Source organism: Apus apus, chromosome 15, assembly GCF_020740795.1.
Source record: "Apus apus isolate bApuApu2 chromosome 15, bApuApu2.pri.cur, whole genome shotgun sequence".
NCBI classification, from domain to species: domain Eukaryota; kingdom Metazoa; phylum Chordata; class Aves; order Apodiformes; family Apodidae; genus Apus; species Apus apus.
The window spans coordinates 6143870-6165723 of NC_067296.1; the positions used below are offsets into that span (position 1 = coordinate 6143870).

The 21854-nt window shown below is 47.8% G+C and overlaps 1 protein-coding gene and 1 long non-coding RNA gene across 2 annotated transcripts; both read left to right on the forward strand.

The window, feature by feature from the left end:
• The first annotated feature begins 3311 nt into the window (after window positions 1-3311).
• LOC127391003 (uncharacterized) lies at window positions 3312-8970 on the forward strand. The gene is made up of 3 exons (XR_007890989.1): window positions 3312-3555; window positions 3902-4015; window positions 8169-8970. It is a non-coding gene; the product is annotated as an uncharacterized LOC127391003 (long non-coding RNA).
• Window positions 8971-9920: 950 nt separating this feature from the next.
• Window positions 9921-14838, forward strand: FITM2 (fat storage inducing transmembrane protein 2). The gene is made up of 2 exons (XM_051633244.1): window positions 9921-10086; window positions 12148-14838. The coding sequence occupies exons 1-2, from the start codon at window positions 9923-9925 to the stop codon at window positions 12788-12790; spliced, it is 807 nt and encodes a 268-aa protein (XP_051489204.1). The 5' UTR covers window positions 9921-9922; the 3' UTR covers window positions 12791-14838.
• The last annotated feature ends 7016 nt before the right edge of the window (window positions 14839-21854 follow it).

A 21854-nucleotide genomic window follows, 5' to 3' on the forward strand; every position in this document is an offset into this window, starting at 1 on the left:
GTCAAGGACAGCAGCCCTGGGAACATGATGGTGGTGGGGTTTTATTGTGCTGGTGGTCTGCTCTCCATGTGGTCAGCTTTTGGGCTCAGTGGTGGGAAACCCATCAGGCCCACCCAGGGCTCCTGGTGGGAGTTTTTCCCAACCCACGGGACAAAACCAGCCTGCACGAGAGGCATCATCCAGATCATTTCTTTCCTCAATATCTGACCCAGCAAGCTCTACCTGTGTAATGGTTGGGAAATGCTGCAGCTCCAGCAAAGGGCTGGACCAGCTGCTGGTTGGGGGCTATGGGATCACAGCCCTGAAAGCCCAGACCCAGTGAAGTGAACTCAGGACACCCTGGCAGCTTTACCATGTAATTTTCTTGCTTGGGCGGGTGTGTGCCACAGCCTGACTGCAGCCCCTGTGTATTCAGTCCGTTCCCCTTTTTTTTCCAAGACCAGAATTCAGATAGAAGCTGAGCCCCTGGCAGTGCTTCACAGGCGGGTTTGCCGTGGCTGCACAGGGAGCTCTTGTTCCTCTTCTCAGTGGTGGCCCCGCCGCTCACGTGCCCAGGCCCCCCGCCGTGGCACCAGCAAACACCCTCCAGCCATCCCACCAGTGCACGGTTCACTGTCTACAGCTGCAAAATGATGTTTTTCTGCAGAAAAATGTTGCTGATGTTTGTTGGTTTGGCTCAGATCAAGTAACAGTGGGGCTAAGGGAGATGCTGCTTCTCCTCCCTGGCTTTGGAGGAAGAGGGGAATGTTTGCAGTGGTTTATTGTTCCTCAGGATGTTGGGATGAGGTCTCCTGAAGGTGTAGCTTCTCCTCAGGGTCTGTCTGGGGCATGTCTGGCAGGCAGAAGGACGCAGCTCAGGTGGGTGGTGATCACTCAAAGCCTGGCCAGCTTTAAAAGCAGACTCTGGTGAGACCAGGGGGGTGGTAGGAAAGGAAAGACACGACACAGGAGTTCCAAGAGGTGTCTGGAGGAGGTGAGGGGGCTTTGGACAGGAAAGATGTGCCTACAGGGGCTCTTGGTGTATTAATATATCCTCACAAGGCTGATCAGCAGCAGCAGCTCAGCTCCCCAGGGAAGCCAGCAGTGCTGCAGCAGAGAGAGCACTTCATGAGTGAGACAGGGGTGTAATTCTGAACCTTTTGGTCACCTGAGTGACACTGGACAAACCACTTTCCATACCTATTTCTCTACCCGTACTATCACACCGATGAGGGCTACCAGAGAGCTTTGAGGGTTGCTGCTGACCAGCCCTGCATTGGAGTTGGTCCTGTCCCTCCAGAGGAGCAGGGCAGGACCACGCAGGATTTCTGCAACTTCTGCCTCTTTCTGGCATTAAAGCTGAAATGAGCCTCAACAATTTGTGCTCACTTTTAAAATCTCTTTCTGTACCTGCACATCTTGGGGCTTCCTGGCTTCTGCCAGCAGAAAAGGAGCAGCCTGATGGACACTGTATCCCGCCCCCCCCCCCCCCTTCCACTCTCCCATAAAGATTTCTTGTGAATCTTTGCCAAGAAATCTCCCTTTTCTCATGGGACTTCCAAACTTTCCCACGTCCAGATGTCTGGACCCAAGCCACCAGATTTCTCTCTGCCTAGACATGACATTTCTCAGGTTCAACCACAGAGGCTCAAATGTTTGCAAGGCCCGTTTTGCTCAAAGCTGGACAAAGGCTGGAAAAGCAGAAGATGATGGCCTCGGGATGCCCTTTTTTTGCCTTATTTCCTTCACCTTCACCTGAGGAAGATTATGTTACCCTGCAAAACCAGCTGGTGCAGCCCCTGCTCTGGCACAGCAGACAGGACACTCGAAGTGGGTGGACATGGGGGTGACCATCCCAGCAGGGCTTGACTCCCTGATGTGCGTGTGCTTTAATCTGCCAGAGACAGAGGGTTTAAAACACATAGAAGGGGGGGGGGGAGGGAAATACAAACCCACATATTTAGGAAGATACGGAAGGGAATCAGATTGCAATCAAAGCCTTGGAAGGTCAGACAAATTAGGACCACGGATGATGAGGTTGCCTCACTCTCCCCACTGCTGCTGGGGGATGTACCGTGCGGGCAAGCCCGGAACAATCCAGCTTTCATCCCGCGGAGGGACGGGCCGGTGCCAGCTCCCCCAGCTCGCAGGGAGGCTCAGGGGGAAGGAAAGCAGAGAGGGACAGCAGCAAGCACCGAGCCGAGCAGGCGGCTGTTGCCCTTGGCACGGCCCCATCCCCGCTCCGCTTCCCCCGCAGACGCGGGACGCGGTTTGACCCGACGGCTCCTCCGCTGCCGGGAGCTGCTGCCCAGCCCGGGGCCCCGGGCAGGAGGGAGCCCTGCGGGGAACAGGGGCACCCGGAGCTTCTCCTCCCGGTATCTTCCCGGAGCCGAGGGGAAAGGCTCCCCGGGGGCTGCACGGCTCCCGGTGGGACTCAGTCGCAGCCCCGGTGGTTCCTCTGGGGATGGTCACCACCCGGCTGCGGTGGTCACCATCCTGGCTGAGAGCAGGGCAGGCTGGCATTGCCCCGGGGGGTTTGTCAGAGCCGAGGGTGCTGCGGCAGGTCTGGGAGAAGGGGTGAGGAATGAGCCCGGCTCCACCCGTCTGCAGCCTTCTCACCCGGTGCTCAGCTCTTCCTAGTCTTTTCCCTTCCCTTTTTCATCCTTATGCGGGCATTTTCATGCCGTCTTGACAAGAGACAGGCAGCCTGGCATCTCTGGTGGGTGGTTTGGTGGCTGGGGCCGGCTGCTGGCTGTCCTCCTCACCCCCTCCACTGGCTCCTACAGTCAGACCCCAGGGGCAAACTGGCCCAGCAAAGCCCCTCTCTCCAAAACCCAACACCTTGGATCCCTGTCTGTGTACTGGGAAGATGTCAGAAACTAGAACGTGTTACATTCATGGAAGTGTTTTTTGATCTTACATCTTCTGGCATGGGTGGCCCACAATTCCACCCTTAAGACCTGCTATAGCAGGTGGGAGATGCAACGTGCTCTCATGCTCTGGCAACAGCTGATGCCCATCTGGAGTAACTGGGGTGAATGAGGTGATTATAAAGCCGCATCAGCAGGGCTGGGGCTGGTTCTCTTCCTTTCTTTCCAGTCAGGAGCAGGACTGTCCTCTTCTGCCTGATCCAGTGATGGAAAGGATGAGATGTCCCTGTGAGTTCATGGACTGTGCTAAGGGGACACCTCCAGATCTCCCAGCTGTGGTGTTTTGTGTCTCCCTGCTTCCCGAGGTGGTTCAGTACATCAACAAGGCTCCCCTCTGTGTCTGCTGAAACCCCTCCAGCCACCTCGCACAGATGACTGTTGAGGTGGTGAGGAGGGTTAATTGACCCTGACAAATATTTACCAGTGTCTCTGGGTTTACAGAAACCTTGCTCCAGCTTCAGCTTTGAAGTGGAGTTCAAAGCACCAGCAACTCCCACATCTTGGGGGGACTGAGCTCACGCCAGCGTGCAAAAATGCTGCTCTGCCAGGAGGGGAACTGTGTCCCACCTCTTCCTTAGAGGACACCCAGCACAGCTCTGACATCTTCCATCATCTCACAGGGTCCTGCTTGTCTCCCCACACCAAGGTAAGACCTGCTTTGCCAATTGTTTGGAGCCTACATTAAATAAGCAGCCCAAAGAAAGGCCTTTTTTTTCCCAGCAAAGTGGCAGAACATGTTTCTCATGTATTTTTTTCCCTAACCTCTGAAGGGTGTCAACAGAGATTGGGCTGAGTTGCACATCTGTGGTGGGCTCATGCTTTTAAAAAAATAGCTTGTTTGAACTGTACAAATAAACACTTGTGAACAGAATCCTGTTTCTTTAAGTGAAGCTGGTAAATGCTCTGATTTAGTTAAGGATTTGGCTTTAATCTTATTTTTCACCAAACTTAAAGCTAGGGGGTGAAAAACATGTTGTTTATTCTCTGAACAGGTAGAGTCTTAGCAGCAGGATCACAACCTTCATCATCCCCCTCCTCCTTGGACTGTTGGTGAACCCTCTTCTCTGTGCACTGTTGACCACCCTCCACATTTCCCTCCCACCATGGTAAGGAGCAGACTGGACTGCTGTGTTTTGGTAGGTGCTCTGGTCCTGGTGGACTGGAATGTGCTTCCTTCACAAGAGTTGGGAGCAGCCAGTTTGGTCTGCTTCATGTTGGGAAAAGGGGCCACACTATAACAGACCAGTTAAAAATTGGGTAAAAATTGGAACAGTTAATTTAAATAAATAAATTATTAATTTAAGCATCCAGATAAAGACTGGGATAATCTTGAGTGCACTGACCACTCAGCAAGCCCTTTGAACATCTTTTGTAGTTATTACTGTATCTACAGATGGCAATAGTGATTATGGTCAGGGCAAATTAAAATCTCATTTCCACCCAACATTATATCATTAACCAGGCTGGTAAAGCACAGATGAAATAGGATGTGTGTATGTTTTTTAGTTTTAAATTTTAATATTTGTAAGTATCTATTTCACTGAAGTGGCTACAGCTCATGTTATGTGGCTGGTTGCACCAGTCAAGAAACATGAGCTATGGTCTCTGCAGTTAATCATCACCAAGTCACTGCCAAGTTTTACACCTGAACACCTGATTGTGAGTCTTTCCTGCAAATATATGATCTAAAAATGCACGAGTAAAGCTTGAAAAGTTCAAATTTCTGAATGACAATGAATAAGTACAGACAATTTCCTTCCCATACTTGCTCAGTTCCAGTAGTTTCTTCCTTTAAAAAAAGATGCTGTAACTTGCAAGGTAGCTCAACCCAGCAAAGGGTTCCATGGAAATGGTTGTTGTGAGTTTTGCATGATGATTAATCTGTGACTGATAATCAGTATAGAAAGGGAATGAATGGAAACCCCAAACACCACCTTCAGCATGTGGCTAACAGAGAGATTAACTCGACTGGGCAGGAGTTACTTCCCAGTGACTGTGCAGCTAGGAGAGCATTGCCTGCTCAGCCTGCAGGGAAAAACCTGCCCAGCAGCTGCACCAGAAAGGCAACACTGTGAGAATCAAATTAATTCAAACACGCAGGGCTTGGGGGGGTGAGGATTTTCTTTGGCAGATGCAGAAGGGGGCATTATATCCTGTGCAGAAAAGGGGAGTATTTTAGCTGCACAGGCAGCCACCACAGCTGCTTGAGGAAGTCAGGTCATTATAGGTAAACATGACTAATTGAGACCATTTCATGCCCAAGTGCATGTACACTTAATCACATTAATTATATATTTTAAAATTTGTAATCTCTTCCCCACTTCTTCTGTTAATGGGCTGTTTAATTTGTGTTGTAGGAAGAGTAACTAATTTACATCTTGGTGAACTCTGGTTATTTTTATCCTTATCGTAGCCCTCTGCAACCTCACACTTCTCTCTGAAAGAAACTTAGGGTGGGGGAGAACAGAACATCTTCCATATCCTGCTCTCAGGGTATGGGGATGCAGAAGCTAAGAGTCTTGCCTATGGCTGGAGATGGAGTTTGTCAGAGCCACAAAATAAACCCAGCTCCTCAGAGTCTGTGCTCATCACAAGACCATTTCCCCCTGCAAATTAAAACCCATCGTTAGTCTGTTCTGCTGCAACCTGGCTGTGCAGAACAAGAAATGTAAATATTTTGGAGCACTAGGTATTAATTTGTAGCATTGGTCAAGTTTGCGCCGCTGAAAACTGAATTGATTCTTTATTGCACTTTGCCCTGTATCCCAAAATATTTTGATCTTTGGATATAACCACCAAATATGCTAAAAAATTCCCTGCAGCTCAGATCATTCCCTTCCTATTCATTTGAGGAGGGGTGGAGGGGGAAAATGTGTGACCTGCAGAGGTTTTCATTCGGGATCCAGTGATGGTGCAGTCTGTATAAATTCCCTGGGGTTAATTTCCACCCCTTGTTTTGAAATTTCTTGGTGTTTCAGGGCTGGAAAAGACCTTTCCCACAGGTGCTGAGCTACCATCATCTCTCTTTTGCCTCTCTCCTCAGCACCTCTGCTGCAAATAACACAGCATTGGCTCAGGGGAGTGAGACTGAACCTTGGTTCTGTCAAGACCAAAGGCTTGTGGGAAGAGCATGGCTGCCCAGCAGAGAAGGGCAGCAAAGCTCTAGGCCAGTGTGAGGAGAAGGCTGCTCTGCCCCTGCCCCAGGCTGCATTTCAAAGGCATCACTGGCACAAGGGAACAAAGCACAATATTATTTTTTTCCTATTTTTTTTTAAGCTGACACTGAATAGAGCAGGCTGCGGAGCTGAAAGCACCGAGGCTGATGGACAGAGTCTCATCAAAGGGCTAAAACTGTCTTAAACTCCAAGCTTAAGCTTCTATTAGGCAAAGAAAATACAGGACACATTCTGCTTATGTAGCACCTCTCGTGTGAGCATCCCAGGGCACTCCACGATCGAGCTCAAACACAATCAATCATGGAGATGTGAGCAGTGCTCAGCAAGGGCAGCAGGGAGGCTGGGGAAGCAGCAGCAGCACGGCCACTACAAGCACCTGCTTTCCAGAGGGAAGGGCTGGGGGGGCTGGTGAGGGTCCCCCCAGTGGGGAATGGGGAGTCAGGAGATGCCAGCAGGGTGTGGGAATCCCTGTGAGGCAGGAGGACAAGCTGGGAGGAGAGGTGGGGGTCTCAAGAACCCACCTTAGCCCAAGCTTAGGTTGGAAAAGAGCCCTTGCTGGTGTTTTGTGAAAAAAAAATATAATAAAAATGGGGTAGATATTTTTTCTCTTCCTCCAGGCATCCTTCCTTGGTGGCAAGAGAGGATCCAGAAATCCCACCAAAACAGAAAGATTCCCATTTGGCACAGTCAAGAGACTCAGTGTGACTGTTTGAGCTGAGGATGTGGTGCAGAGCTCTTGGTCCTGCTCCATAGCAAACCTCCAAACCTTGGCCAGCTTATTCTTCTGTGTGGGGAGGCTCCTCCACTGGGGCAGCCACGAGGGCTGAGGTCCCTGCAAGGCTTTATCCAAGGGCTGGAGAATTAAGACTCCAGCGACTCATTCTGCAAATGGCTTTAAGGCAAGCTCAGCTTTTCAGGTCTTGCCTTCTTCGAAAACATGCAGTGTTTTTTGGGTGTGTTCAGCAGGGAGAACTTGTGTGCACTGGGTCATCGTGATACAGGTGGGTGAGGCTGTGATGCTGCTGCAGTGTGCCTGGGGACACCATTGTCTTCCAAGTGACAACAGCAGCACCATCAGCCTGAGCAAGATGCTGCTGTCTTGCAAGAAGGTCTGAACTTCTCCACAGCTAACTTTAAGCACCCAGAGGAGGTGTATAGTTGCCCTAGGCTCCTGGCAAGAGTTGGTAATGTTGTCTGGCTGCACACTGAGACTGGGGTGATTCTGTTTCCAGATGAGGATCCCCCAGTTCTGCAGAAGTTATCCATACCATAGTCTCACATCAGCAAGGCACACTTCTTTAAAATCAAGCTGATTGACAGATAATCAATGGAATCACAAAAAATTAGACAATTTCCTAAGCAACTTGATGATTTTAAATCATTATCAACTCAAGGCATCATTGTTCTTGCTCCAATTAATAGAGAAATACCTGATACAACATGAACTCTACGACCAGGAAAGATTTCCCCTGAGCCTGGTCTAGCTCAGGAGTAAAGATGCTGTTCCCAGATGTGTTGGATCTTCCTTCAAATCTCTGCTCAGATGCTGGGTTCTCCACATCACCCCTCCAAATAAGTGCCCGAATTCTGGGTGAGTGGGACAAGGTGGGGACAAGGTTCACCAGCCACTCTTCAGCTCTGCAAGTGGTTCTACAGTCTCTAATGAATCTGTGCCCTGCATGATTTAGAGGCAAAATGTGGTTTCTCAATGAAAGTGAAAAAATTTGCTGGGAGTTTTGTTTCAAATTCAATCAGATAAAAAAACCAAACAACAAACCCAAAGCCCCACAACCAATTTTTTTAGTAAAATAATCTGGAAGATTTTAGCTTGAATCAAGCAGTGATTTGATGATGTTAAGGAAAAAGGTAGGAAGAAAGGGAAGATCAGGCATATCTGCTGTACCTGACAAATTAATTCAGTTTAGTGACAGGTTTATACCTGTCACAGCTCAACTAGTTGTCTGTGAGAGCTCTTGGGGGACCTTCTGCAGTCCTCCTAGAACTGACTTTATTCCCTGTTAATGAATAAAAGCCTTTCTGCAGTTTTAAAAGGCCTAAATTCCACTTCTCTGATTCTTTACAGGGGAATGGTGGCCAGCTCCTCAGAAGAACATTGGCCTTGGCTGGTGCAGATGGCAGCAAATACATGCCCAGAAGTAGAGATTTACTCTAACCCTGCAGGACACCTGGGCCCAGCTGCGCTTTGCTCACTGCACTTGCAAGAATCTGTGATTTACAGAGATAATCCTCAGACATTTCAAGCTGGGCTGAAGAGAGACACATTTCCAGCCCATGCCATCAATTCTATTCATCTGGAACAGGTGCCAGGCTTATGAAATCCTCCTGCCTGGTGGTAGACTCCACATGCTTCATTAGCAGCCAGCCGAGCAGCCACCTCCAGCTCGTCGGCATTGCAAACAGCCTGGGGATCAGAGCCCCAAACCTGGGAAGCAAAGGAGGCAAGGATTCAAAGGGAAAGGGGGATTTAGGCAGACAATGCCAGGCTCTGTGAAACCTGCTCCCAGCCCCTCTTGTCCTCCCTCGTTCCAGTGAACGCAGCTGCCTGTCCTTGCTAATTCAGGGGTACAATGCTGTGCTGGAAGTGCTAGACGTGGCCCTGGCAGTCTCATTAAAAACAACATCTAATAAATTGCCAAATGCCATTTACCCTGGATAACCTCCTTAGCTGAGACTCTCTGTATCTCCTGGAGCTGCTTTGATGTCTCCTCCTGCTCTTTCAGCCCAGATGTTGTCACAGATTTGCTGACAATGGCTGCAAACTGGCTTTGAAACCTGCTCTGGCAAGAAATACTTTCCCATCCTGTCTCAGATGGGGTCTGCTATTTTTCTTCCCCCCCCTCCCTCCCCACCACATTTTTCTTACTGAGGCCGTTGGGATGAATAAAAGCTCTTTGTTCATGTGGCCGTTTCTCTGCTCGCTGACGCTTTTTAAATATGTTTTTAAAATGAAGTTGAAATGACAGTGGCAAATAGATGAAATAGGTCTCCAATACCACAGTGGTGCTCGGGCACCACTGCCAGCTGTGAACATGAAGAGTGGAAGGGGGGCAGGAGCATTAAGAGCCCCAGAAATGCTTTCTCCCCCTCTCAGGGAAAAATAATAATAATAATAATAATAATAATAATAATAATAATAATAATAATAATAATAATAATAATAAACATTATATATTATATTATATATAATATATTATAATATTATATAATATATGATATTATTATTATTATTAATTCATTCTTATGAATGAGGAAATTCTCAGCTTTTTCTCTCGGATTAAGGTGCCAAGGTCCAGTTCAGATGTTTAGATCCACTCTCTTGGAGGTTAGGAGGGTCTTTCAGAGGAGCTGGCATCTGGCTCTGAAGCAGTGGATGCTCAAGCACAGGGTGAGAGCGACGAGCGTCGAGGGAAGGACCAGATTGGATGCCAGGGAATGCTCGGATGGGATGTCAGGGAAGGACCAGATTGGATGCCGGGGAATGCTCGGATGGGATGTCAGGGAAGGACCAGATTGGATGCCAGGGAATGCTCGGATGGGATGTCAGGAAAAGCCAATTAACGGAAGGACTGCCAGGCAGCCCCGGGGAAGGGGCTGAGCAGGCAGCCCCGGGGGGCTCGGGGCTGGACCCGCGTCCTTCCAGCCCGTTCCCACCCGCTTCCCGCCCCGCACCTCCCGGCAGCGCCGCGCGGGGCCCGCAGGGGGCGCCCTCCCCTCCCTCCCTCCCGCCTCGCCACGCATGCGCAGAGCCCTCCCCGCCACCAGGGGGCGCCGGCGCGGGCAGGGGGCGCGGTACGGCGGCCGGGAGGGGCGGCGGGGATGGAGCGGAGCGGGCGGGGGCTGCGGGCAGCGCTGGCGGGCGGGCGGCTGTGCCGGCGGCTGCCCTGGCTGCTGCTGGCCATCGTCCTGCTCGGCTCCGCTCTCAAGGACGGCGACATGGTGCCCGAGACGCCCCTGCGGAACAAGCGCAACCCGCTCAACCTGTGAGGAGGAGGGCGGGGGGGGTGGGGGGGGCGGACAGCGGCGCGGGCCCTGAGGGGCGGTGGGGCCGGGAGGGCCGGGAGGGCCCGGTCCGAGCGGCAGCGGGGCTTGTGCCGCCCCCCGGCCCCTCCCGGGCTGTCGGAGCGGCCCCGGGGGTGCGGAGGCCTCCGCGGGGCCGGCCCTGGCGCTCGGCGGAGGGGGCTGCTGGGGGGCTGGGGGGGGAGCCGGGCAGGTGGGGATGGGACCCGGCTCGGGAACCGGGGCTCCCCTCCGCTGGGGAGCGCGGCGGGGCAGGGCAGTCGCCGTTGACGGGAGGTTGGCTGCCCTGAACGCCTCCCCGGGGCGGTTCAGGACAGCTGGAGTTTCTTGCTCCGTTTTTGTTGGAAGAGGAAAAGCAGGAGCTTTATTTTGTCCTTCCTGAGACCCCAGGCAATTCCTCAGGTTAGTTTCTGAACTGATCTGAAAGCAAGCTGAAGAAAATAGGTGTTTTAGCGTCTGTTGTAGAAGCAGAGCTGCTGCCATCCTTTTCTAATACTTAGGCAGCGATTTCACTGGCTTAGTCATGGTTTAAAACTTCCTTTGGACGTTTTGAAGGGCATGAGGCAGGTGAAGAGCTGGCCCAGCACCTGTGTGCTTCCCCTGCTGCAGATCAGAAAGCAAAACTAAACTTGCTGGTGTCCCCTGTGACTTGAGGAGTTTTGTGCTCTACTGATACAGCTTTGTCATTGGGTGACGTGTGGGAGAGGAGCTGCTTTCAGTGTGATTGGAAAAGAGGATGGGCAGGAGCACTTGGAGAGTGAAATTGATTTTGCAATAAAAACACCCTGCAGTTCTAGTTCCCCTTTTTGAATAGAGTAAGGTTATCTGTAGGGACAGCTCCTAAACTATTCCCCCCGCCCCAATTACTTGCCTCCTGGATTGCTAGCAGCAGTGTTATTAGCAGCCTTTCTTGCTTTTAACTATCTCAGTAAAATTAGGATTTTACTTTAAAATACTATTCTGTGGTTGCAGCTGTAGTTGCCAGACAAATATCCCCTCCACTGTAAAACAGAGAGTAAAGCAGCTACTCCTCAGAGTCCCTGGCAGGGCCCTGATCATTTTTGTTAGGGTCTTGTTGCAGATACAGAACTCTCTTCCTGCTTGGATTGATCTTAGATGTTGAGGAGGTGATGATTCTGTGAGGTCTGTGTGTGTCCAGCTGTAGCTCAGCCACAAACTAGAATTCTGCTGTCTGGTTTTCAAACTGGAATGTGGGTGAGGAGGGGGTTGCCCAGCTCCCCTCTCCCACCAGCTGCGTTGCAAGGTACTAAGTGGAGACAGAAGATCACAGGCTGTGGTCTCCTCAACTTCTACCTGCTCCACTTTGAGACTGGAAATGAGGACTAGTTAAGTGGTGCTGTCTCCTGCTAAACAAGGTATCAGCACATCATTGGGTGGCTTTCAGGATTTTATAGGCATCACAGCAAAAATGTTCAAGGCAGAGAGTGAATTTAGAGATGGGAGGGTTTGTGTTGGCCACGGGAAAGCGCTTGTCAGCTGGAGGAGCAGGAAAGGAAGGAGCACATGGTGCTGCTTTGTGTGTTTTATTAGGTGATCAGGGAAGAGAGTCAGCCCTTCTCCTGGCTGCCTTACTCAGTACTAAGGGGGTGAGGGTGTGAAGCAAGGATTATTGAGATGAAGGGTCAGAGAAAGGGCTACTGTGGCCAGGGTGCCAAGCTAAAAATACATCCTTTGCAGCTACAGTCTGAGCAAGGCGGAGTTGAGCGGGTTTGTAGGGTAAAAGTGATTGCAAAACTGACCTGCAAGTCTGAACGAGGGCCCTGGGCCCAAGGGGAGGCTGCCTGGGAAGCAGCTGAAGTACCTGGCTGAGGGAGTGCTGAGAGGCTGAAACAGCAGGGAGAGGGTCAAGGTTTTAGCTGTGCTCTGATTGAGGGAGGGCATGAGTGTCTGATTTGGCAGCTCCAAACACTGACCTTGAAAACCTGCTTCAAGCACCACCACTTACACCACTTGCTGTGAAGTTTCACATGTGTTTTCTTTCTCTTTTGGCATTTCTCTGGCAGATACTTTGTCAAGGTGGCTTGGGCATGGACATTCTGGCTTCTGCTGCCCTTCATGGCAGTCACCACCTACCAGTTTGCCAAGGCCAAGTTCCTCTACGGGGCCACCAAGAGCTTTTTGATGGTGCTGCGGCGTCTCAGCGCCCTGCTGGTGGGCACTGTCATCTGGTATGTCTGCACTGGGCTCTTCATCTACATTGAGAACCTCACTGGTACCTGCTCCACCTCGGGCCAGCCTGGCCAACCCCACCGGGTCTATGCCACCAAGCAGGAATGCCACCAGGACAATGGCATCTGGAGTGGATTTGACATCTCGGGGCACTGCTTCCTGCTCTCCTATTGCACTCTGATGATTGTGGAGGAGGTAGCTGTGCTGGAAGGCTTGTCTGTAGACCAGAACTCTAAGCTGCATGTTGTGATCAACAGCCTGTTTGTCTCCTTGTGTTTTCTCTCCATGATCTGGGTGTTCATGTTTCTCTGCACTGCCATCTATTTCCATGACTTCAGTCAAAAGCTTCTTGGGGTACTGATAGGGCTGTCAGCCTGGTATGGGACATACAGGTTTTGGTACTTAAAACCCTTTTCTCCTGGACTACCTCTTCCAAATATTCCTTTGAGTTCAAAGAAATACAGTTATAGCAGATAAAATGTTTTTAAATGTTTGGGTTTTGCTTTCGGTGCTGAAAGTTTGCAGTAGTTGAATGTAGAAATGGTTATGGTATCTCCACAGTAAGGAACAAGGTGATGGGCAGGGGGAACCAGATCTGCACTAGCTGATGGCTGGCAGGTAGTAATGAACTTCTTCCTTGGGAGAGATAAAAAGGATATTGGAAGAGGACTGCTCATGTTGAGGAGCAAAGAAATCAGAAGTTGGATCTGTTTCTCACACTAATAAATGGAGGAGCAGATCCAGGGCTGACAGAGGCCTTTGCTCTGTAAGAGCATGACTGATGTCAAATTAATTCTCTCTCTTTTAGATTGATTTATGCCAAAATACCGTGGATGATTCAAACATCCTACTTCTGGTTGTGCTTTTTTTTTTAATATTCCTGATTGTATTGCCTTATGGGAAAGGTCTAACAGTGACAGTGCTGCCAAGGGTTGCAAAAACATCAGTGCTCCTCAAAGCAGTGGGTAGCCCTGTTGTGAAACTAGAACATCTCACCTTAACAGGTGTTATCTACACTAACTTGCCACGAATGTTCCTTGGCTGTCTGCACCTTCTGCAACAGAGAGAGAAAATGGGAGATGTCATGTCTTTAAGCAGACTGTGAATCTCTGCAAAATCTCTGCAAAAACAAGCCTTAACTTCCTCCTTACGTGAAGGATCCGTAATAATATTTTGTCATTTCATTCTCAGCACAAAAAAAACACCCAAACTCCTTCCAATTTTGCTAAAAAGTCTAGTGTGAGAATTGGGGTTTTATGTTTATTTTAAAAGTCTTTTATGAGTTGCACACCTTGCAACAGTGAGTACTTGGTGGTGTGTTTCTTCTGGAAGAACAAGGAAATTCTGTTGTGAGGAGCAAGTTAGCTAAACCTGTTGTTTCCCAACCAGCCTGCTTGGTAGTGAATGAAACACATTGTTTATCCCAAGAGCTGCAAAGCAGTGTACTTGGAGCAAGATTTATTCCTGCTTACCCAGCAATATCCATAAGCTGCCTCACTGAATTGCACATAAAGCTGTGGCCACCTCTGATGTGGCTGCAAACCCACTACTGAATAAAACACTACTATTAGATAATGAATAGGGATGAAGTGGGATGGGTTTCCTCATCATATCAGTGAGACATTTAGCATCCTTTTTATCCTGAGGAGCTTTTTGTTTCTTTCATAAAGGTTTCTTCATGTTGCAGTTTCACATAATCTGACACATGTGAGTCTGAGAGCAGGCTTGAGCTGTCTGTGGTGTTTGGCTCCAAGGTGAGTATTTTCCTGGATATGGGGTGTGATGCACCACAGCCTCATCTCCAGACCTTTCTTTTTGTCATCTCACCAGCTCCCTTCCAGCAAGGGAGCAGCAGCAGCAGCATTTGCAGTAAATACAGCAGTGTTAATTCCACACTTGTGATCTGCCTCTTGGGAGAGCTGAACTCTTGATTTTCCACTGAATTCAGTGGCATGTGGGAGTTGTGGTGTGTCCTGGGAAAGTACAAATCACCTCCCAGAAAGAAACTCTTTAAAGGAGGTTGTGTGTTTTTTCTGTCAAGCTCCTCCTGTTGTTTTTTAATTGAATTGCCTTTTAAGCTGAGTCTTTGGGAAATTTGCACTGATTAACTCATATTTGGTTTAACTAAATGTATTTAAATAATGCAAATGCATTTGCAGACATTCTTTTGATATGAGGTAAGCCTGTTCCCAGTAGAGTTAAGCTAGACCACAAGCCACTTTCACCATGAAAAAGGATTATATACCCAGAAGGTGTTCTGATTAATTTAATTAGATTTAAGTTTCTATTTTAGGTTGTATTTATGTAACTTTGCTACATAAAAAAAGCCTTGGAACAGGAAATGCTATTTATTTAAACCAACTGACTTGCTGAAGTGATCTTCAATTTCAGAAATGTTTTGTGCAGTCACTACCTGGATATTCCTCTGCACTTGTAACCAATGTCATACAAACTTTTTATGATGGAAGTTATGTGGGATATGTTTATTCTCAAAACTTTTATTTAAACAATGAAAGAAAAACAAACCTTTGTCAGTGTTTGTGTCCTTTAGAATCTTTTTCTGATGTCTGTAAAGGTACTGTTCTTCCTTTCCCTGAATGATCCACCCTCATGGTGTTCTTGTGACTAGCAGGATCAAACTGACATGGAGAATTCTGCAGCATTTGAGTGGGCAATACAGGACAGATTCTCAAAAGTGTAGGGTTTAAAAAGAGACAAAACAAAAAGCCATGCCTGATGCAAGCAAGTTTCCTAGTCTGTTCTTGTTGCCCCAGGCAGTTGATGTTGTAGACATGGACAGTTGCTTATTGCAGCAAATTGAAAGGCTGATCCTTTGAAATATATGGAGAAGTTCCCATGTGCTGCAATACCACTGATGAGTTTGGAAATCTTGGCATTAGTCTTTCTCAGTGCCCAGAGACCATGTGGCAACTGTTTGCATGGAAAGTTCCCTTGTGCCCCAGACCTTTTCTTTGCTCCTTTTGACTCCAGGTCTTTGTTTCCTTGCACTTCAGCTGGAAAAGCTGCACATTTTCCATTCATGTATTTGCCATCCCCTTTACCTGCCCTACCTCCCCCAGATACACTTTTTTTTCATTAAAATAAAGATGTGGCCTCTCTGTGACAGGTTTGTAGCCAAAGAGCAGCTGTGCTGTGAGTAGCTGAATTTGATCTCCTGTGCCAAAGGCACAAATTTGTTTCAAGTTGTTTTACAAATGTAATATTTTAAAGATAACTACATTTTGTGCTGCATTCCAAAAGACAGCAACTTCAAATCACAAGAGACACTTGGGACTTCCTCCCCCCCCTTGTTTTTTTTTGGCTTTTCTGCATTAAAGTATTCCTCTTGTTCCTTAAGAGTTGCCTTCCATGTCTGGAAAATGATTTTGTGTCCAACATCTTACTGACATGTTACTTATTTCAACATAAGTTTGCTAATTTGTCACTGCCTGTGTTGGTCCAGCCTGTTTCGTGGGGTTTGTGTCAGAAGCAGCTCTTGGCCTGGCTAATGTGGATGAGTCAATTCTTGGTTTTGGTGCCTTAAAACATTTTCCTCCACTGCTGGCAGCAGGGAAAGGAGTCTCAGCTACAGCTCAGGGTGAAGATTAACTGGATTAGGATTCATTTCATTCGATTCACCTGGGACTGTGTCAAATGGTGACATCACTGGAGGCAAAATCAGGCAAACAGGAAAGTTTAGGTCTTTCGTAAGAGCCACCTGCACAGTTCAGACCTTGAACAGATCTGAAACTGGGGTTTGTTTCTCCCTTAAACTTTGTTCAGAGCAACCTTGTTCTGTGAATGCTTTGCTGGTGCTAAAAGGTATTCTTGGCTTGCCAGTTGGTGTGTGCTGAAGTGAGGTTGTGGAATGGCTGCAAAAAAAGTTGTTCTTATGATGAAGTGAGAAACGCCCAGTTATGCCCCATGGTGTGCACTGTCATGGGAAAACTAGAGGCTGCTGTTGCACATTACATGTTTTGGAAAATCAGGGTTTAGTTACGAACACAAGTCTACCCTCACTTTTCATAGTGGAACAATACCTGCTTTTCCTGCTGTAGCTGGAAGCAGATCCCTGCAGCTTCTCTGCAAATGGCCTTTCCAGCTCTGTCCCTTTCAGCAGCCTGCATTTATCTCTCTTCACTCAGAAACCTGTTTCCTGGGATTATTTCTTTTCATAGCATCATCTTGCCTCCTAGAACAGAGATTAGTAACAAATGTCCTTTACCTCTGCTAGATAAATGCATTCTCTGTGTTTTGTTTTGCCCTCTTTTAAGTATTTTTGCCAAAGCTGAAGATGAAGGTGGTTAGCCCTAGCCAAAAGGCTTGTTGTGACTCTGAACTCATGATCAGCTGTTGTGAAAAGGACTTGGTCTGTCACTGTAATGGTGAAAAAAACACAAAAATGCTGGATTTACTGAAGCAGAACTACACCCCTGTGCCTGAAGGCATGGGAGGGAAGAGGAGGGGATGTGACAGTGCCACTTGGTTCAGTTGGCTTTGTCCTTTTCCTGGGGAGCAAGCACTGTATTCCTGTGCAGAGTAGCTTTACCCAGGTGGTTAGCAGGAAATTTTAAATTCCTTTGAGTGTGAGAAGGGTACCCTGGTACTTATGCAGAGTATAGGAAGAGAACATAGAGGTTACACGTTGGAAAAGCAGAAATTACTCCTGGGATCAAGTGCAGGCCCTGAAATTTCAGCCCATTATGTAGTAACATTCAGTCTGAAAGATTATTTTTAAACTACCCTCTGGCCAACACAAAGCATGAGCAATGCCATGTGCCTTGTAGCAGGCTGAACAACTTTTCTGTAACGTTTTGGAACTGTAATATTGCTGCCCCAAAGAGCAGGGTCTGTCACCTGAGGTACAGGAAGCTGATCCACACACAGAGTCCACAGACTTGCTTGAATATGACAGAAAAAGGAGCCAGGTGCTATTCCACAGAGCTGTGTCAGCTTCCTGAAACACAAGGGCTACTTTTATACACAGAAACATGTACAATTATTTTATCTCTAATTATGTTCTATCATTCAGACCTGACTAGTGAACTCGTTTTTAGCTTCCAGCTTTTAGGGCTTAAAAATGTCACTGCACCTGCTCACAGAGGAGGGGGCTTTTTGTTAGCAGGGGTCCCTCTAGCCTGTGGGTGGGTATTTTAGTATGCTAATAGTACATTAATATGCTGATGAGATGTTAATAAAGTGAGTCTAATTAGTGTTTTCTACCTAGTGTTCAAGCCTATAACCAAGGTAAGTTGTGGGGATTGCTCCTTTCCATCCCTTTCATCTGCCTGGTTCTCAAGGACAGGCTGTTGACTATTTGGGTGGTGTTTTCTGTGTGGTTCACTGTTCTGGAAGTTCTGCTTTTATTCTACATCTCTCTTTGTTCTAATGTACATGATTTTTTTCCCTAAATGTTACTTATTTCAATTAATAACAGACATCAGTATGGCACAGAAAGTAAGTAGGTGAAGAGCTTCAACAGTGTTTCGAGAGAGCTGAACATCAAGGGCAAGAAGTACTTGGAAAAATGCCTCTTCCCAGTCTTGCTGTTCCTGACAGTGCATCCAGTGGTGGATCTGCAGTTGCACTGTGTATCTCCCCAGTAAGGGTGAAGAAAGCAAAGCATGGAACAAAAGGAAATATAAATGTGCTCATGTTTCTCTGGAGCCTTTTTCTGTGTGCATTCTTGGCTCATTTTGCGGTTTGAGGTCACGAATTCCCTCGGTTGTGCAGTTTAATCTGTGGGAAGCATTGATGTCAGAGCAATAAATAGGCCCATCCGTAGTGTCAATGTCAGCTCTCCTCTGGAATCTCTTCCCTGGATCCTGTGGGGCCTCTGTTCTGTCTCTGCTCCTGTCTCGTGGGGCCTGGGGAGAAGAGCAGTGCCAAGAGGTGACACGCGGCGTGACTGCCGTGGTGACAGGCTTGGCACCATGACTCAGGGCTGGGGAATATGCAGCTCAAGAGAGATGGTGGCTAAAAATAGTTGCCTGTGATGCAGAAAAGCACACAAAATTAATGGAGGAGAAGGGTGATGCTGAGCCCACAAAGCCTGTTAGCCACGTATCCCAGCGTGAGGAGAGTTGCACCCAGAGCCAGCAGGACTGTGCTGGCTGGGAATGGCACTGGGGGGCTGCCCGTGGTGCTTTGCAGGTGATGGAAGTGGGAACTGATGGTCTGTGTGCTTGGTACAGTGTCTGATCCCAGCCCTTCCCAGCTCTGAGCCCTGTTGCTCCAGCTTTGACATAGCCTGACCCAGCTGAGTTGGATTTTGGAAGTACAGGAGCGATAGAGTTTTGAGTTTTTAAGAAATACTTTTTTTTTTTCCTGTTGATTGTCATGATTTGGAAGTTAAGAGAAAATAATGACAACAAACTGTCAGGGTTTTTGTTTGGTTTTGGTTTTTTTTGTTTGGGTTTTTTGTTTGTTTTGGTTTTGTTTTTTGTTATATTTTGTTTTCCAGGGATTTTTATTTTGGTTGGTTTGGGTTTGTTGCTGGTGGCCAAGAATCCTCCCTGTTGCTGTTCTGTGGTGGTTGGCTCTGAGGACATGGAATGGCAAGAAATTTGCTTTTGGTAAGCAAAAATAGAAGAGTGTTCCAAGAGGCTTGAGGTGGAGTGACTTGACCTTGGGACATAAAGAGCATCGGCAAAACATGTCCTAGCTGTGCAGAAGGCTCAGTTCTGTGTCAAGAAGTGCCTGCAGCATTATAAAGCACCCTCAAACCTGGTTACACTCTGTTCTGATTGCAAAGTAGCTGTATTTGGGTAACTCTCCCAGAGCTAAAAAGGATTTAGGTCGCAGGAAAAACGTGGTGCTGGTAGGAAAGGGCTGAGACAGGAGGCAATGAAAGTGGGGGGTTGGACAGCGCTATTTTTAAAGACAGGCTTCCCAAGTTGTCATTGGTCTGTGCTGTTACTTAAGGGCTTTTTTAGCAAGACTATATTATTTCCTTCGTTTCTTAGCTTGCTTTCTCAGAAGGTGGAAATGAGAGGTGCAGTGTCCACCCATGCAGAGCTCCACAACCTGTGGGATCCTGACCACAGAAATGTCTCTGAAAATGTTGATGTACCCCTGGCTGTCTGCAGCAGGAGGGAGAAACCAGGGGGTTCCAGGAGAGGGGAGAGGGGTGGGATGGGAGGGAAGGATAAAACAAAAAAGAGCTAAAAGTAGATCATTGTGCATATGAGAAAGAGAAAAAAAGGGAAAAATACTATTATGAGCTCTCAAGGAGTGGGTGGACATTGACACTTGGCTCATTGCTGCTCTTCAGCATCCAAGTTGCAAGGAAATAGAAATAATCTGCTTTGGCAACAGCAACTGCAGGTAGAGCCCTGGGCTGCAGCCCCCAGGTTACTGCAGCCTCCCTCTGCTGCAGCCACAGACATCTGTGTTCTGACAAAGCAATTGTTCCCTGAATTATTTATGGCCTGTGTGGTATTCTTGCTTTCACTGGCAGGCAATTAAAGCAGAGTGATTTCTTCTGTTTAATCCTTCGGAGGAAAGCATGTAAAACAGAGTGAAAGACCATGATAGTAAGTATGTCATTTGGGCACATTTGGAAATCAGCATGAGGGGCAAAAAAATGGGAAATTTGTTGTGAATATGCTTTATCTGAGAACACAAGTTCCAGTGGTTTTTTCACTGTTGCTTAAAACCTTAGATGGAGCATTAGAAATGACTTGGTCTGAAACCTCACTGAGGCTGTGCTTTAGGAAGTGCTTCAGGGATATGAAACCTCCCCCTGTTCACAATGCAGATGTTTTCATTCCCATTCATACCTGTGGGTTTGAACTTTTGGTTGTGCTGAACTTGGGCTGGGGACTTTATTCTGTCTGCCAAGGCAGAAGTAGCTTTCCTACAGGTTTGTGTAGTGAGAGCAGCTTTGCTGATGGTGGGAACAGATGGGAAATTACCCTCTGATCCTCTGCCACGCCACAGATAACTGTTGTGTTAACTGCAGAGCAGTTAGCTGTGAGGTTGTACATTGTTGCTTGGTTCTTTGGTTATTTCGTTTTTAATCCCATATCACCATATTTTGTCTTATCCTTGGCCCTTTCAAAATACTATTAGCATTTTATCCCACATTAATTTAATCCCATATATCTCTCAGGAGCCTGTGAGGTTTAGTTGTTGTCACAGTTTGGGTGCCTGCCTTTGATCTTGGTGAGGGCTGTGAATGCCACAAAACACAACCCGAGGTTAAATATTTTCACAAACTTTCATGTTTTCTCTTTGCTGTTTTCAGCTGGGGAAGCCCTTTGTTTATTTTCACAGCAGAGAGTTTCCCCTCACTTGAAGGAATGGTTTTTATACCATCCCCCTTTCCTCCTTAGCCAGGTTACTGACATTGCAGCTGGGAGGTAAGGATGGTTTTTTAAATTCAGGAATGGAGGAAGACACAGCAATTAGTTTCTGGGAGGGCCACGAGATGGTCATTAGGTATTCTTGGGCATCCTTTGATTTCCTTGGCAACCAGTGACAGAGAGTCTCTGTGGTGTGTTCCCTGTTCTCTGGCAAGCTTGGTTTTGAAATCCTTCATTCTGCCTGGAAAGGTCTTCTTCTTCGTCCCTTGACAGGCAAAGGAGAAGGCTGCCAGGCAGCTGCAAGATTGGCATGTACATGTCCAGTTTTCATAATTGAGTCTTTTACCCGTAGGAGTAAAAAGATGTCAGGAGCTGTAGTGCTACAAATCTGACCATGGGGAGCCTGTTAAACAGGAGGCTTGGGAGGGAGAAGGGAGTGACCACCCCTTGTGAGCTGGCTCAGTGTCATGAAGCTCCATCTCGGAGATGCTCGGAAGAGCATCGACCTGACTTTCTTCCCTCTGATAGTTATAAATTCCACTTATCAGCACTGATACAGATGTTAAAGCCCTGAGGGGCCTAAAAGCACATTTGCCTCTAAAACCCAGGATAAATGAATGAAAATTTGTTTGGGTAAATAAGCCCATATGGGGTAAGACCTGAGAAGGACCCTACCTGGGGTCAGATCAGGTACACACAGGTATTTGGTACAAGATGCAGCACAAGCTGTTCCCTCTGTTGTCCTTCAGTGACAGCAGTTGCCACAGAATTGCTCAGCAGTGAATGGTAAGGTGTCCCAGAGCAGACATTTGCCCCAAATAGTATCTCTGAGGTGCCTCACCTTCCAGCCTTACCCCTTGGGTGCTGCTCTCACCCGCACCATTTGCTGAGAGCAAACCCTAAAGTCCTGGACTGAGAACACAGATCTTTTTTTGCTATAATTTTCATATTTCTGTGCACAGAAAGGGCTTTGGGCAGTGAACGTTAAAGCAGGCAGTGTGGTGCTCTCCCCTTTTACATGGAACTAGAGCAGAAAAAGTCTGATCAAGCTCAGATCAGCTGGAGCAAAAGCAGCTTGGTGTGATGACAGCCTGTGATCACCACAGGGCTGCTCACAGGAACCCGCTGATCCGGATCAATCAGGGTGCTGAGATTCATCTCCTGCTTCCTTTCAGCATGGTCTGGAACTCCAGTCCAGCCTCTGCCTCTCCCAGTAATTGTCTTTTATCACTCTC

Excerpts from the sequence above, each read along its gene's own strand:
- FITM2 (XM_051633244.1), top strand. The coding sequence starts at position 9,923 with ATGGAGCGGAGCGGGCGGGGGCTGCGGGCAGCGCTGGCGGGCGGGCGG. Across the intron at positions 10,087-12,147 it reads AAGCGCAACCCGCTCAACCT|ATACTTTGTCAAGGTGGCTT; the intron begins GTGAGGAGGAGG and ends TTTCTCTGGCAG.